The sequence below is a fragment of the Carassius auratus genome, unplaced genomic scaffold (assembly GCF_003368295.1).
Source record: "Carassius auratus strain Wakin unplaced genomic scaffold, ASM336829v1 scaf_tig00014309, whole genome shotgun sequence".
Taxonomy (NCBI): domain Eukaryota; kingdom Metazoa; phylum Chordata; class Actinopteri; order Cypriniformes; family Cyprinidae; genus Carassius; species Carassius auratus.
Genome location: NW_020524489.1, coordinates 1 through 17,100, shown reverse-complemented (window position 1 = coordinate 17,100; position 17,100 = coordinate 1). Strand labels below are relative to the sequence as shown.

General features: G+C 36.4%; 1 protein-coding gene and 1 pseudogene across 1 annotated transcript; both read left to right on the top strand.

Annotated features, from left to right (window-relative positions):
* The first annotated feature begins 1,402 nt into the window (after positions 1-1,402).
* On the top strand, positions 1,403-6,577 carry LOC113074364 (microfibril-associated glycoprotein 4-like). The gene is made up of 4 exons (XM_026247199.1): positions 1,403-1,633; positions 1,716-1,812; positions 1,889-2,056; positions 6,321-6,577. Exons 1-4 carry the CDS (start codon positions 1,403-1,405, stop codon positions 6,575-6,577), a joined length of 753 nt encoding a protein of 250 aa, XP_026102984.1.
* A 1,413-nt stretch (positions 6,578-7,990) lies between these two features.
* On the top strand, positions 7,991-13,620 carry LOC113074365 (microfibril-associated glycoprotein 4-like; annotated as a pseudogene).
* The last annotated feature ends 3,480 nt before the right edge of the window (positions 13,621-17,100 follow it).

The window sequence follows — 17,100 nt, the reverse complement described above, 5'->3', positions numbered from 1 at the left end:
AAATTGTGATTTTCTCGGCTGGTGGTTCTGCTTGTTAACATCAGGTGTCTTCAATAATGGTCAATCATAACTCAATTAACTTCTTAATTATCTCATTAACTTCAACTCTGCTTCAGTGTTACTTTTAACACTGCTTCAGTGTTTATATAATCCACACTCAGAGTGTTAAATTAACACTGGGGATTTTACTGTGCAGTTGATTTACAGCTGAGATACAGGGTTTCACAAAAATCAAAAATTATAAAATGGACTAATGAAAATGCAAATTCATTGCACTGTGTGTTTGGTAGCACATGGCACTGAGGAAGCGTTAATACCCCAAAAACTCTGGCTTTTAGGGGCCCAAAGGGGTCCCCTAGCTTTGCCTAATGGGCAAGTATGGCTCTGCTACTATACAGTTTATAAATAAGTATATATAAAAAACAAAGTAGTCATAGAAGTTTTCATAATTAATTTAGATCCAAGTTTATTCTTTCTGTGATAAGACTTTTGTAAGTCAGTTTTGATAAAGGCATTTGGAACAAAATTATTTCCAAGAGCAAATAATGTGCTCTATATATGAACAAAAAGTGCACAGCTCTGTTCTCTACTGTATGTAAGTTCAGACTTATATTTACATGCATGCAAAATGAGGTTTACAAGACAAACTTTTCAATGTTACACACACAAGGGAAGAAAATGCTTAACACAAGAGTTGCATCTGTTGAAGGGAAACATTTCTCTTACACTTCAAGCACTTATATTTAATACCTCACTAGTGTGTTGGGTATATGTGCTGCATGTACAAATCTGCGTATTTGAAGATTAATTTAATCTAGATTTAGATCTTCTGTATTGATATTTAAATGAAAGTTTCAATATTTACAATTTTAGAACGTTTTGTGATTTCTTACTGGTTTCTGCCTCTCATCCTACTGTCCTGAGAATTACAGGTGCATCACATTATTTGATCAAACAGTTATGTGGACTGCAATAGACTTCCATTCAAAAATAATAATAACAAGAAGAAGAAGGACAACATAGTTGAAAAGTAGCAATTCGGGGCCAATGCACTGCAGCAAAGCAAACAGCTTGTGACTTCAGGTTTAACTTGCATTTTATTTGCCTCCAAAATATGGGTTTCTGTAATGTAAATTTCTTCTTTAATCCGATGAGGAACCTGAGAATCTGATAGATATAAAGAGTGTTTGTGTCAGAATGAAGAACACAAACTGTGAGACCTGCTTTATTCTTCATTTATATCACAACTAATTCAGACATTTATATAACTTTCATAAAATATAAAAAAATTTCTCTAGATAAATCGGATCTCTGCTGTGATCTACTGAAGAGAGATTGAGAAGATGGCAGTAAGTTCATCACTGACTCTACATTCATAGAAATTCAGCTTCATTGTAGTGTAATGTTCATCTCTTTCTCTCTGCGTCTTGTACAGATGATGGTGTTTTTGGTGGCTCTTCTACCAGCTGTACTGATGAGTGAATGTCAGGATTTAAATGATTGTTCTGATATGTATAACTCGGGAGAAAAAGTCAGTGGGATCTACTCCATATATCCAGCAGGTGATGTTCCTGTCTTGGTTTATTGTGAGATGATCTCAGATTGGAATGATGAAGACAACGGAGGATGGACGGTAATAATGTGACTATAAATCATTAAACACAGATCAGAAGACATTCATTATGAATAATATCTTCTGTATAAACCCATCACAGGTGATTCAGAGGAGAATGGACGGCAGTGTGAACTTCTATCGGCCGTGGGATCAGTACAAGAGAGGATTTGGCAATGTGGAGGGAGAATACTGGCTGGGTAAGATCTCACAGTGTGTGTGTGTGTGTGTGTTTGGTTGAGCATGTTCTTCATGTGTGTTTTTGTGTATGATCAGGGCTGGAGAACATGTACCAGCTGACAAGCAACAGGAAGTACATGCTGAGAGTGGATCTGGAGGACTTTGATGGAAGCAAAGGTTTTGCTCTGTACTCGTCTTTCTCTGTGGGTCCTGAAGCTGATGGGTATAAACTACATGTTTCAGGATTCAAAAATGGAGGAGCAGGTAGGTCTAATTAATTTACATTATAACAATATCATACACAAATGATTTAATGTGCACCTGATCTCCTCCGGGTGCGCAGATGGCACTAGGGACGGGGGGGACATGACCCCCCCAGATTCATAGTAACTCAATCCATCCCCCTCACTGTCTCAATGAAAGGCTCTATTGGTAAACAGAAGATTAATCCGAGTATGTACACAGCAAAATCCCCAGTGTTAATTTAACACTCTGAGTGAGGACTCATATAAACACTGAAGCAGTGTTAAAAGTAACACTGAAGCAGTTAATTAGATAATTAAGAAGTTAATTGAGTTATGATTGACCATTATTGAAGACACCTGATGTTAACAAGCAGAATCACCAAACGAGAAAATCACAATTTGTGTGTCACCATTATAGTGGTCAATGTTTGCTTTAGTTGGGATCTTGACCCTTCAGTTATTATCTTTAGATTTTATGTGGCTGTGGTGACTGAATTATATCATACAGACAGACCACAGCAGAGGCAATCATGTGTGCCATTGATTGTGATTTGAGCTATTTGTTATAGAGTTACCTGAATGCCTGAGTTTAAGTTTCTTTACTGCATACATAAATTAAGTGAAAAAGAAAAGTAAGCAACCCAGCATTTCTGACATAGTATGACATGTTTTTAATAGTTAGTTCTACGTTAAAAAAAAAAAATCTTTTGTTTGGACACACAGACATCAGGAATCAGCGTGAGCATCACAACAACGGTGACCATCAAAAAAGCATGTTGTAGCCAATAAAAACTCATCCATGGCTCCCATCATGCATTGCGGCATGAATAAATTATGATCTGAACTGTCTTTTTAACTTTTTATTCTAACTATATTTTATTTTTGCTGTTTTTATGTTCATTTTTAGTATCTAGTTTTGTGATGTTCAGAGTTGGTCTGTTTATCTGAATATGTTGTTTGTCACCGTTGTTGAGATTCATACGCTGATTATTGTTATCTGTGTGTGCCTAAAATTAGAATTCTTTAATAAAAAAAAAAATCAGAATCCCTTGCAAGAGATACCTACAAAATGTATATAAAATACAGATTTTTTCATTGTGGAATCAAAGCTGTGACAATCAATAACGGAAGTTTTACTTTGAGAAAACACTGTAAATGAGTTCAGTGATTCATGTCAAACAATGATCACATTAAAACATAATCATCAACATGCGATGATGTTTGCTCTTGGTTTGACAAACAAACTTTAAAAGTAAAAAGTTCAGTGTTTACATGAGTCCACACTCAGAGTGTTAAATTAACACTGGGGATTTTGCTGTGTAGGCTACATTAGTCTAAGTAGAGGTGACCCGCCCGCCATTCCTTAAACAGGTATTAAGCGATATTTGACCGCTGTGTCTGACCGAGTCCCAAAACACACTTGTAGCCAATCAGCAGTAAAGGGGCGTGTCTTGTCCTGATAGCGAGATGAGCGCGCTCAATTTTGATGCACAGGACGCATATTAAATTACATTTACATTTAGTCATTTAGCTTAGGCAAGACCCGTGTAAATATTGGATCAGCTTTCCAGCGGTGGAGAGAAACTCAAGGATTGGGAAGGGCTTGAATCAGATGCCGAGGTTGCTTTGCTTCTTTTTGACAGGTGATTAACATTGATTTTGTTTCTTACACACAACTTACACATGTTGGCTTTTGTTTGAATATGCTTGTGTGTCATCTCCACTTGTTTCCGTGAGCATCATTGCCATGGTTGAGTATGTACGTGTGGGGTGAAGATTTCAAAACAGGGGCGAGGCACGGTGGCCGAGAGAGCTCAACTCCACAAAACATTCAAATAGAAAAAGCACCAGCAAATTAAGAAAACATCTTCACACTACAAATACTCTAAACACAAACAAATACAGAAACAAGCTGCAAATACTCAACACAAACAAAATTACCCCAACAATGAAAATTAACCTTTTCTTTGCCGTATTGATTACCATTTGTATAACCACAGTTGTAAAAATACCATGGTTAAACTAGGGTTAGAGTAGTAAATCCATGGTTAATTTGTGCATTACAGAAACCATTTTTTGTTTGCTTTTTATATAATAAATGTCTTTATTAATTAATTAATTTCAATAGTAAAACCAAAGGCTATGGTTAGTTTTTGTAAGGTAAGTCTAAAAGTAAGTCAGCCAGCTTACATAACTGTTCACAGTTACAGTGATTGTGTATTTAGTCAGCTTATTTAGGATAATATCCACACAAGAAAGCAACAACAACAAAGCCAAGGAATCATATGATCAGTATGTTAAAATAAACAAAGATCTTTTCTGAGCAAACATTGATAGATTATGTCCCAGTCATATTTGTCACTTAACGATTCTCTTAAATATTTCTGATATGGTCTGTGTTTTTGCAGCACATTTCTTTATTTGTTTGTATTGTGAGTATTTGCAGCATGTGTTGTCAAACTGATGAAGATGTTTTCATAAATTGCAGGTATTTTTGTCATCTAACCATTACTTTGTTCCCACCTTCTCACTACACGCTGTTCTGTTGTCAATAAACACACATGATGATGGTGCTGCCACTGACGTTCATGTTCTCTGTGTGTATGTGCTATGACCCCTGACCCCGGGGTCCTACGAGGAGCTGGTAGCTGCCTCAGATGTGCCTTTAGTGGTAGCCATAGTGATCATATACAGGTACATCTCAAAAAATTTGAATATCATGGAATTTTTTTTTTATATTTTGTAATTTAATTCAAAAAAGCAAACTTTCTTATATTCTAGATTCCTTGCACACAAACTCAAATATTTCAAGAGTTTTTTTGTTTTAATTCTGATGGTTACCGTTTGCAGTTTTTAGATCAAGTAATTCAAAAAATTTGAATATTTTCAAAAGATCAATCAAAAAAAGATTTACAAAACGGAAATGTTCAAGATCTCCAAAGCAGGTGTAATTATGCACTCAATACTTGGTTGGGGCTCCTTTTGCATGAATTACTGCTTCAGTAAGTAAGTAAAGTAAGTAAGTAACGGCGTGGCATGGAGGTGATCAGTCTGTTGCACTGCTGAGGCATCACTGAAGCCCAGGTTGCTTTCATAGCGGCCTTCAGCTTCTCTGTATTGTTTCTCAGATGTTTCTCATCTTCCTCTTCACAATACCCCATAGATTCTCTGTGAGGTTCAGGTCAAGCATGTTGGCTGGCCAATCAAGCACAGTAAAAACTTGGAAGTGGTTGTGTCATTGTGGGCAGGTGCTAAAGTTCTGCTGGAAAAGGAAATCGGCATCTTCCTGAAGCTTGTCAGCATATGGAAGCATACATGGCTGCATTGACTCTGGACTTGATAAAACACAATGAACCAACACCAGCAGACATCACAGCACCCAAATCATCTCTGAATTCAGAAACTTCACACTGGACTTTGGATTCTGTGCCTCTCCAGACTCCAGACCTTGATTTCCAAATGAAATGCTAAATTTACTTTAATCTGAAAAGAGGACTGTGGACCACTGAGCAACAGTCCAGTTCTTTTTCTTCTTACCCCAGGTGAAATGCTTCAGACGTTATTCTCTGGTTCAGGAGTGGCTTGGTTTTAGGATTGTGACAGCTGTAGCTCTTTTCCTGTAGCTCTTGATGCACTGACTCCGGCTTCAGTCCACTCCTTGTGAAGATCTCCCAAGTTCTTGAATCGGCTTTTCCTCACAATCTTCCCAAGTCTGTGGTCATCCCTGCTGCTTGTGCACATTTTCCTACCACACTTTTTCCTTCCAGTCAACTTTCTATGAATATAGTTTGATACAGCACTCTGTGAACAGCCAGCTCTATCAGCAATGACCTTCTGTGGCTTACCCTCCTTGTGGAGGGTGTTGATGGTCGTCTTCTGGACAACTGTTGCATGTTCTAAACTAGCCCAGGAGGTACCCAGTATTTATACTCAAAATTAATCAAACTAATCAAGCTCAAAATGGAATATTCAAATTTTTTGAGATACTGAATTTAGAATTTACCTAAGCTGTAAGCTGTAACCATCAGAATTAAAACAACAACAACAAAAACATTTCAGTTTGTGTGCAATGAATGTAGAATATAAGAAAGTTTGCTTTTTAAAATTAAATTACAAAAAATAAAGACCTTTTCTATGATATTCTAATTTTTTTAGATGCACCTGTACTATCATCTATGACTGAGCTGGTGATTTTTCTGGACTGAAAAGATTTGACTGCTGGACAGCCAGTTAGAAAATCCTATCTGCACCCCTGATCTCCTCAATACTTTTTCTTGCTGCAGGCGACTCTCTGGCATACCATAATGATCAGAAGTTCACCACATTGGACAAGGACCAAGACTTCAATGACAAAAACTGTGCCAGAGTGTATCTCGGGGCATTTTGGTACAATGCATGTCACCATGCAAATCCCAATGGTGTGTACTTATGGGGAGAAGATCCCACCTTTTTTGGCATTGGAAATGTTTGGTACAGCTGGAAGAACAATTTTGCTGTTGGTATGAAATCCATCACTATGAAGATCAGACGTGTTTCTTAGACTTCTGAAGAAATATTATACTCCTATTACATAAAGTTTAAGGGTTTCCTTTCCTCTGTAAACTTTGTATCTTAGTAAATCTGTTGTGTTGTGTACTCTCATCAGTTATTTATTCCTTTTTTGCAATTTAAAAGAATCAAAAATAAACTTTTATAAACTCCAGCAATGAAAGACATTATGTGGATTTGTTTATCTCAACAACAGACATCAGAAAGAGTTAATAAAGAATTCAGTTCAAATGTTTATAAACTGATAATCTTCCCTATAATTACAACCTTTTATATGTATCTAAACAATGTGTACTTTTTTACTTGCACACCAATATCGCTGTTTATTTGTCAGTAAATGTCAATTTGTACAATGTTTTAAGATTCTCTTTTCTTTATTGGTTATGCAGATGTCAATGGAAAACACTAACACAAACACAAATGATGGTTTGCAAATGCACACTCAACAAACAACTTGAAAATGTAAAACATGCATTTTGTGATTGCAAACTTTTCACTGGGAATGTAAATTACCTTCTGTATTTAAGTCCCACAAGTTGTGAGGTAGGGCCTCCATGGATCGGATTTGTTGGTCTAGCACATATGATTGAGATCTAGGTAATTTGAAGGCCAAGACAACACCTTGAACTCTCTGTTATGTTCCTAAAACCATTCCTGAACAATGTGTGCAGTGTGTGTTATCCTGCTGATAGAGGGCACTGTCATCAGGATAAACCCTTGCCGGGGAGCATCCATATTCAATACTGTATGTTGACTTGATGAACATTTTGAATCATGAAATAAAGATCACGAGCCAGCACAATACACATCATAACACAATAATTATTTAATTATATTTAAGCATAAACATACATCACTAGACAAATAGTGAACATAATCTAGCTAACATCCGTCAATTACTGCATGGCTAGAATTTTACAGGAATATGTAACAATAAAAGCATTTATCATAATATACTTTAAAAAGCATTAAAAAATATCTAAAAGTACATCAATTTTACTGTTGCTCATACGTAGCATTAACGTCATAACGTCATTATTACCCTGGCTCCTTACCAAATTTGTGCATTTAACATATTAATGACTTAAGAGAGCTGTTTGAAACGCACCCATGGTTTACATGTGTTCCAGAATCAGAGACATTTTTAGCTTCAAAAGTTATTAGCATAAACATTAGTGCATATTTGACCCAATGGTCGTACTAGAGGGAATGATATAGAGACTCCAAATTTGGTGTGGTTGATGTTAATGTTAAGTCTCTCCTCTATCTATTTTCCAATTTTCACAACCTTTCAACCAAATGCTTTTATGGGAGGCGATAGACTTTCATTCCAGAAATTATAATAAAAAGAAAAGGAAGAATATGCAAGTAGCAGTTTTGGGCCAAAGCACTGTAAGCACAGCAAATACATCATGTGAGAGCAGCTTGAACTTGCATTTTATTTGCATCTAAAATATGGGTCCTTGTAATGTAAATTTCTTCTGTAACACAAAGGAGGAGTCTGAGAATCTTAAAGAACTGTCAGAATATACATAATATAAAACAGATCTCTACTGGGTTCCACTGAGGAGAGACTGAGAAAATGACGGTAATGAATAAAAAAATCTTGGATAAAAAAAAAAAAATATTAGTTTGATGTTCATGTCTTTATTTCTGTCTCATGTAGATGTTGAAGTTTTTGGCTGTTCTCTCTGGTGTTCTGATGTACGGCTGCACTCAGAGTGTTAACAATCCGGTCGACTGTTCAGACCTTTATATATCAGGACAAACAGTCAGTGGGATTTACTCCATCTATCTAACAGGTGGCGTTCCTGTCAAGGTTTACTGTGAGATGATCTCAGGTGGGAATAATGAAGACAATGGAGAATGGACGGTATGCATGTGACTTTAGATCATTAACGGATCACTCCACCCTAAAATGAAAATTTTGTCACTAATCACTTAACCCATGTCGTTCCAAACCTGTAAAAGCTTCATTCGTCTTCAAACACACTTTAAGATATTTTGTAGGAAAACCTGAAGGCTTGTGACTGTTCCATAGACTCCCTAGATAAATACACTGTCAAAGTATGAAAAGCATTGTCAGAATAGTCCACCTTCCATCCGTGATTCGAGCGTTATGTTATGAAGCGACAAGAATACTTTTTATACGAGAAGAAAACTAAATTAATGACTTTATTCAATAATTGGTTTCCTCTGTCTCCCCCCACATCACCGTAGCACCATTTTTGGAGAATATGAGCTGAACACAGGTTTCTCACACTCTTCTGTGTCAGCCACACCACAAGGATACGTTTTCTACACTTAGATTTGAAAGAGAATAGCATATCCTTGTGGAGTTAGTTGTTGAATAAAATCGCTATTTATGTTTTCTTCTCGTACAAAACTTCATAATGTTACGGTTGAACCACTGATGGCAGATGGACTAAACTGACGATGCTTTTCATACTTTTCTGGACTTTGACAGTGGTATTTACTTGGCAGTCTATGAGACAGTCTCAAGCCTCCTCGTATTCATCCAAAATATCTTAAATTGTGCTCCGAAGGTGAACGAAGCTTTTACAGGTTTGGATGACATGGGGGTAAGTGATTATTGATATTTTGGGGCGCAGTATCCCTTAAATATTAAACACACATCAGAACATTGAGTCATGAGGAATAATATCTTCTGTATAAACCCATCACAGGTGATTCAGAGGAGAATGGACGGCAGTGTGAATTTCTATCGGCCATGGGATCAGTACAAGACAGGATTTGGAAATGTGGAAAGTGAATATTGGCTGGGTAAGATCTCACAGTGTGTGTGTGTGTGTGGATGTTCATGTCCAGTGTTTGGTTGAGCGTGTTCTTCATGTGTGTGTTTGTGTGTGTGTGTTCATGTCCAGTGTTTGGTTGAAGGTGTTCTTCATGTGTGTGTTTGTGTGTGTGTGTTCATGTCCAGTGTTTGGTTGAAGGTGTTCTTCATGTGTGTGTTTGTATGTGTGATCAGGGCTGGAGAACATGTACCAGCTGACACATAACAGGAACTACATGCTGAGAGTGGATCTGGAGGACTTTGATGGAAATAAAGTTTTTGCTATTTACTCCTCTTTCTCTGTGGGTCCTGAAGCTGCTGGGTATAATCTACAAGTTTCAGGCTTCAATAATGGAGGAGCAGGTAACCCAGATAGGAATGTTATTGTTCTAAGAATGTTCCAAGAACATCACAGCTAGAACTTTTTTTGTTCTTTAAAATCTTCTGAGAACATTCCCATGATTTTTCTAACAATGTTTTCAGTGAGTTTTTCCTTTGTTCCCAGAATGTTCTCTCAAAAGATATAACATTCTCTAAAAACATTCTAAAAATGATTATTAATAACATTATTAGAACATTATCCCCTAACATTCTATTTAAGATTTAAGCAGATGTTTAGATGTTCATGTCTGTTTAAAAGTAATAGTTTGATGTCACCATAATGGTGGTAAGTGTTGGCTTTAGTTGTTCAATTTGACACTTGGCTTGTCAGTGTTGATCTTTAACTGCTGTAACTTTGACAAAAACCTGATGATTGAGTTATCATCATATATGTGGTCTGGTTTCCTGATTTCACCCAATCTAATGTATGTTGTTAGTTGCATATTATTTAAGTGACTCCACTGCCTGAGACCCAGTTGAATTTAAAGCAGATCATTTTGAGGATTTGAAGAAAATACTTTTCTTTGTCACAGAAACATCAAGATTGTGTGTATGAATCTCAACAATCTTGACATGCTTCATGCTGCAATGTAATCTGGGTACATCATGCAAAACTCATCCATGGCACCCAGAATGCTTTGTGGCATGAAGCATTTCATCATTGTTGAGATTCATACACTAATGTTTGCGGGCTCTCTGTAATGAACAGTGTAATTCAGAAAGAGCAGACAAAAATATAAATTATATAAATCTGCAGAATATTATGCGTTGCAACACATTTGCTACAGTCATTAATAATAAATTAACAGCATAGATTAGACTCCAGATAAAACCAGTCGATCAAATCGTTACATGAGGAAATTTTTTATATCAGGAAGTAATGACATTTTTCTCGCACTGTTTTTGCCTTAACAAATATAGTTACAGTTGTTAAACAAAAAGTAACATTGAAAAGTACTGATCACCATAATGGTGATGTCAAATTAAACTGTTATTTTCAATAAACCATCAACACCTCTGTTAATCTCAATAATAACTTTTTTACATATATGATAGATATAAAGTCAATCTTGTTTATAATAAGTGAAATTGGTAATACTGTTTTTGGAGTAATTTTGTTTACATCAAAAGTTGGGGTTTTCACTTTCAATCAACATTTGACTTCTGAGCATTATAAGTCCACATCTACTGTGATGGGAAGCTTTATGAGAATGTTAGAGGATAACGTTTTAGCAATGTTATCATTAGACATTTTAAGCAGAACATTCTTTTCGAAGAACATTCTGGGAAGTAATATAAAGCCTGCAGCTGAAAACATTCCCAGAACATGAAAAATTTCTAGGTGGGATTACATGTTCTGGGAATGTTTTCAGCGGCAAGTTTTAATTTAGTTCCCAGAATGTTCTGCTAAAAGTTTGGATAACATTCTCTAAAAACATTCTGAAAAGCATCCCATTGGACATTGGATGTGTACTCAAATGTTGCTCAGATGTCACATTTTGGTTGAATGTAAAAGCCCAACCTTTGCCATCTTCAGTAACTCCAAAAACAGAATTTTCAACTTCACTTATTATAAACCAGATTGACTTTATCTCTGTCATACATTTACAAAAGGTCTTATTGAGATTAACAGAGGTTTAAATGTTGATGTCTATTTAAAAGTAATAGTTTGGTTTGATGTAGTGATGTGGCATTCGTGAACGAATCTTTTAGGCAAACAAATAGTTCTCATTCACGTAACCACGTAACCACTCTTAATTAGACTTTATTTATGAAATGTGATTATGCACACATTCTAATAAAGCCAAATCAGTTTTGTAACAAGTGAATACATTCGTTGACTTAAGACATAACACATAAAACACTCTTTTGTCAGCTGCTGGTGTATTTTGTATAATATGAAGAAATGGTCACTGAACAAATCGGTGAATGAATCTGAACAAATCATTTTGGTGAACAATCTGTAAATGAACAAATCTTGAAAAAAATAAATCATAATTTCCACCACTAGTTTGATGTCACCATTATGGTGATACATTTTTGATTTAGTTAGTCAATTCTACTCATAGAGTTAGGAGTCAAACTCTCTAACCACTAGGCCACGACTTTTCAGTTGTTTAGGGATCGCATAATTAGGGATGAGTTGCACGTGATTAAAGCATGTTGTAAGTTGTACAGTTTGTTAATCTCTGCTAGAAACTAATTTGTTAAACATGGAGGGAGCACACAAGTTTGCCCATAATGTAGCCTACAGATCGCACGCATACAATCAGGAATGAAGAAAAACTGAAAAGTTACAGCATATTCTCTCTGTTTCTGAAGTGATACCCTCAGCTTTGCCATAGTAGAGAGAGATGTTTTTGAGAGCAGTCAATTAATCATTTAATATGGACTTGGGCTAATTGTAGTGTTACAGTAAACCATGTTGAAACTACTCTTCTAGTATTATGCATGTATTTTTCGTTTAATATAATTTCTGAACAAAACTGATTTTTCAAGCATAGTGAATTAATTTAGCTGCGGAGCTATGTTTCTGATCAGTGGAGAGAGGAGTGGGAAAAGGTGAACCAGGACGGAGTGATGTTTTGTAAGATGTTTGAATGCTCACGTACCCTGGTGCGGGACATGAATTTAAATGACCATGGGTGAAGATGCTGTGCAGCACAAATCCATGAATGATTGTTCTGAAGTGAGGTAAACTTCAGCAGAGTAGGGAGCAAGGAACCCTGTATAGGGAGCATGTCAATGTGAACAGTTGATGCGCAGAGCTCACTTCTAACGAGCTGATTATCTGAATCAGGTGTGTTAACAAAGAGAGACGTGTGAAACACACAGAGCTGGAATTGAGAACTGCTGACCTAAAGGAAGTGTTCTTAATAGCCATCCTGTTGTGATCACAGAGATTTATTAAGCAATTATATTTTTGACATTTTTTTTTTAAATTGAAAATATTTTCAAAGCTTTGTTTGAATAATTACATTTCGAATGCTATTAAACCATCACTAACATCAATAACCATCTCCAGAACACACACAGATAAAAACTAACATTAAAAAAGTTTGACTCAAACTGCCTAACTACTGATCACCATAATGGTGATGTCAAAACCAAACTTATTTTCAATAAACTATCAACATCTAAACCTCCTTTCATCTCAAAGAGACCTTTTGTAAAGGCAATGTCAGAAATAAATCAGTCTGGTTTATAAGTCAAGCTGGTACAGTTTTTAGTTATTTACTCCCATATTTTATGATGGGAAGCTTTATTAGAAAGTTAGAGAATAATGTTGTAACAATGTTATCAATAAACATTTTTAGAATGTTTTTAGAAAATGTTTATCCTAACTTTTGGAAGAACATTCTGGGAACAAAAATAAAACTCCCTGCTAAAAACATTCCCAGAGACATGAAAAGTTTCTAGCTGGAAGGAGACTTTATACTCATGAACGTTTCGTTTTGGTTATTGTCCCTAGTGATGCTCTCCCTCTTTGCAGGTGACTCTTTATCCTTCCATAATGGATTAAAGTTCTCCACCTTTGACAAAGACCAAGATGTCTATGAAAATAACTGTGCCAAAAGTTATCTTGGGGGATTTTGGTACTCAGCCTGTCACAAAGCAAACCCCAATGGAGTGTATTTATGGGGTGAAGATCCCACCCCATTATGCCATTGGAAACGTTTGGTACACCTGGAAGGGTTACGCAGTCAAGTATGAAATCCGATCAACATGAAGATCAAACGTGTGTCTTAGAAATAAACAACAAAACAATATATTAATGTTTAAAGGTTTCTTTTTCTGTTTTAACGTACTTTAGGCCACTTATACAAAGTGGGGACCGGAATATCACTCTCAAAAAAACATACAACTATTTCTAAACTGTTTGTCTTTGTTTTGGGTAACTTTTTTTTTTTTTAAGTGAAATTAATCAACAATTCATACACGTTCAATAAACTTCTGCACTGAAATCATGTCCGAAGTGTTTATCTCCACAACACACAGCAGAAATGCTAAATGAGAAATTTAATTCAATGATAACAATTGAGCCTGAAATTGTTAGTTTTTTATTTTTAAAGACCAAATTACACTTTAAATGTTAGTATTGGGTTTTGACAAGAATAACAAAATATAGAGTGTTCAATGTTGACATATCTTACCAAAGTGTGATAACAAAAAAAACAAACATGTTTTTGTAGTGTTGCTGTCCTGTGAGGAAATGAAAAAATGTACTTCTCATTTGTATGCAAATACTTAATGAATGCATTTTGTTACAACTCCACTCACAAAGTTTATTGCTAGAATATTAAGAAATAGTTGCTAACTACAACATTTGTAAGTCAATTTTTATTTTATTCAACTGCATAAAACTAAACAGTTGGAAAGCTGTTAAATATGTTCACCATGGTCCATTTATGTACATGTTAATAAATAAGTCACGTAAGTCAAACCGTTGAGTAAACCGACTGTCTTGGCTTAAATCATGTAAGTTTTAAAACTTTGCAATTAAGTAATTAAGTGATTAACTAAGTGCTGATTGAGCATTAATGATGAACAGCTGTTGTTAATAAACAGAATCACTGAATGAAAGAGAAACACAAGAACTACTACAACTGACTTCAGCCAAAGACTGAGGGGGTTTTCACACTGGCAGTTTAGTGTGGAACGGGGCACTTAAAACTGTCTGCGGTAATTATTGCTACTCCTAAAGATTGGAAAGCTGCTGCCAGTAATCCCCTCTATACAAAGAAGGGGATATCTTAGACCCAAATTTCTATAGACCGTTTCCAACCTGCCCTGCCTCTCAAAGGTCTTCGAAAGCCTAAATTAATAACAAATTACCAAACATTTCGAATCCCACATAGCCTTTTTTGACATGCAATCTGGTTTCCGAGCCAGTTGTGGATGTACGCTCAGCCACAACTCAAAGTTATAAATGACATCAAAACTGCTAATGACCAAAGACACTATTGTGCTGCAGTCTTCATTGACCTGGTCAAGGCTTTCAATTCTGTCAATCATAACATCCCTCATTGATAGATTAAAAATCTGGGCTTTCCTAATAACTGCCTTGCCTGGTTCACTAATTATTTCAGACAGGTTTCAGTGTGTTAAGCTGGAAGGCCTCCTCTGCAGACCTCTGGCTGTTTCCTTGGGGTGCCTCAGGGTTCAGTTCTCGGGCCGACTCCATTTTCTGTGTACATCAATGATGTTGCTCTTTGCTACAGGTGACTCTATGATCCATCTTTATTCAGACGACACCATTCTATATACGTCTGACCCGGCATTGGACACTGTGATAAAAAAAAAAAAAAAACCTTCAAATAAGCTTTAATAACATACAGCATTCCTTCCGTTGCCTCCAATTACTTCTAAATTCTAGTAAGAACTAAATGTATGCTTTTTCAATGGATCCCACACTGCACCTGCCAGCTCAATAAGCATCACCACACTAGAAGGGTCTGTAATAGAGCAGGGGATCCCAAACTTTTTCAGACCGCGACCCCGCAATATTATTGCTGACGACCCGCGTATCAGAAAAAACGCCCTTACATACATGTATGGATTTCCCAATCAGGACCCCAGATTTGGTCAATGGGTGGAGTAGGATAATTGTATATTTTTATAATTTTAATTTCATTTTTAAGATTACAAGTAAACAGCATTCAAGGACTGCAAGATTTCCCAATCTATATGGGCTTAAGTACTCTTTTGGATGTTTTTTTTGTTTGTTTTTGTGATGTGCGTTGTGTTGTGTAATATGGTGCTAAATTGTGAAGTAGAAAAAAAAAAAAAAAAGAAAAAAAACGCCTAATGTGATGGATGGGCGCTGTGCGCGGAGCAAAGCAGGTCCACTCTAGGTTTAATTTTGGGACGATCGCCGACCCGCAGATCATCTTCCACGTTAAGACCGTGACCTGTGTTTATTCTTAATGTAAGTCAGCACCGGAGAATGTCTTTTCACATAAATACGTTGAGCCAAATTGCATGAGGACATCCAACGCGGCTTTCGACAACTGGTGGATATTCCAGCGCGACAGAAACCCAGAACTCATCCAGCGTTCTTGCCGTCAAATGCAGTCCTCAGGGTTCGATCGGTTGAAAGTTCTATCAGCGTATCTTCCATATCTGACGCCAGATGATGTTGCCGTGGTTACATTAAATGGTGACCTTATCCAGTCATATCGGGAGCGTCTCCTTCAGGGAAATACTTATGAAAGTGATCTGGATAAATCCAGATTAAAAATTATTTTTTCATTGTGCTCACATATTAGATGGTGAAAAAATTACAGAGGATTTATGGATATCTACTTATGTTATCCTGTAAATCAGAATATACTATCAATCAATAGCCTTAAAAAATGATTTTCGCCATGTTTTTTGTAATAAAATGTTATATAAATCAGGCTAGGAATAATATATTTACAAATCCTCTGTAAATGTCTTCATAATATAACTAGGTACAAGACTGGAAAGTTGGTGTATATACAGTATTGATCAAAATAATAGCAGTACAATGTGACTAACCAGAATAATCAAGGTTTTTCGTATATTTTTTTATTGCTACGTGGCAAACAAGTTACCAGTAAGTTCAGTAGATTGTCAGAAAACAAATGAGACCCAGCATTCATGATATGCACGCTCTTAAGGCTGTGCAATTGGGCAATTAGTTGAATTAGTTGAAAGGGGTGTGTTCAAAAAAATAGCAGTGTGGCATTCAATCACTGAGGTCATCAATTTTGTGAAGAAACAGGTGTGAATCAGGTGGCCCCTATTTAAGGATGAAGCCAACACTTGTTGAACATGCATTTGAAAGCTGAGGAAAATGGGTCGTTCAAGACATTGTTCAGAAGAACAGCGTACTTTGATTAAAAAGTTGAATTAGAGAGGGGAAAACCTATAAAGAGGTGCAAAAAATGATAGGCTGTTCAGCTAAAATGATCTCCAATGCCTTAAAATGGAGAACAAAACCAGAGAGACGTGGAGAAAACGGAAGACAACCATCAAAATGGATAGAAGAATAACCAGAATGGCAAAGGCTCAGCCAATGATCACCTCCAGGATGATCAAAGACAGTCTCTGGAGTTACCTGTAAGTACTGTGACAGTTAGAAGACGTCTGTGTGAAGCTAATCTATTTTCAAGAATCCCCCGCAAAGTCCCTCTGTTAAAAAAAGGCATGTGCAGAAGAGGTTACAATTTGCCAAAGAACACATCAACTGGCCTAAAGAGAAATGGAGGAACATTTTGTGGACTGATGAGAGTAAAATTGTTCTTTTTGGTCCAAGGGCCACAGGCAGTTTGTGAGATGACCCCCAAACTCTGAATTCAAGCCACAGGTACACA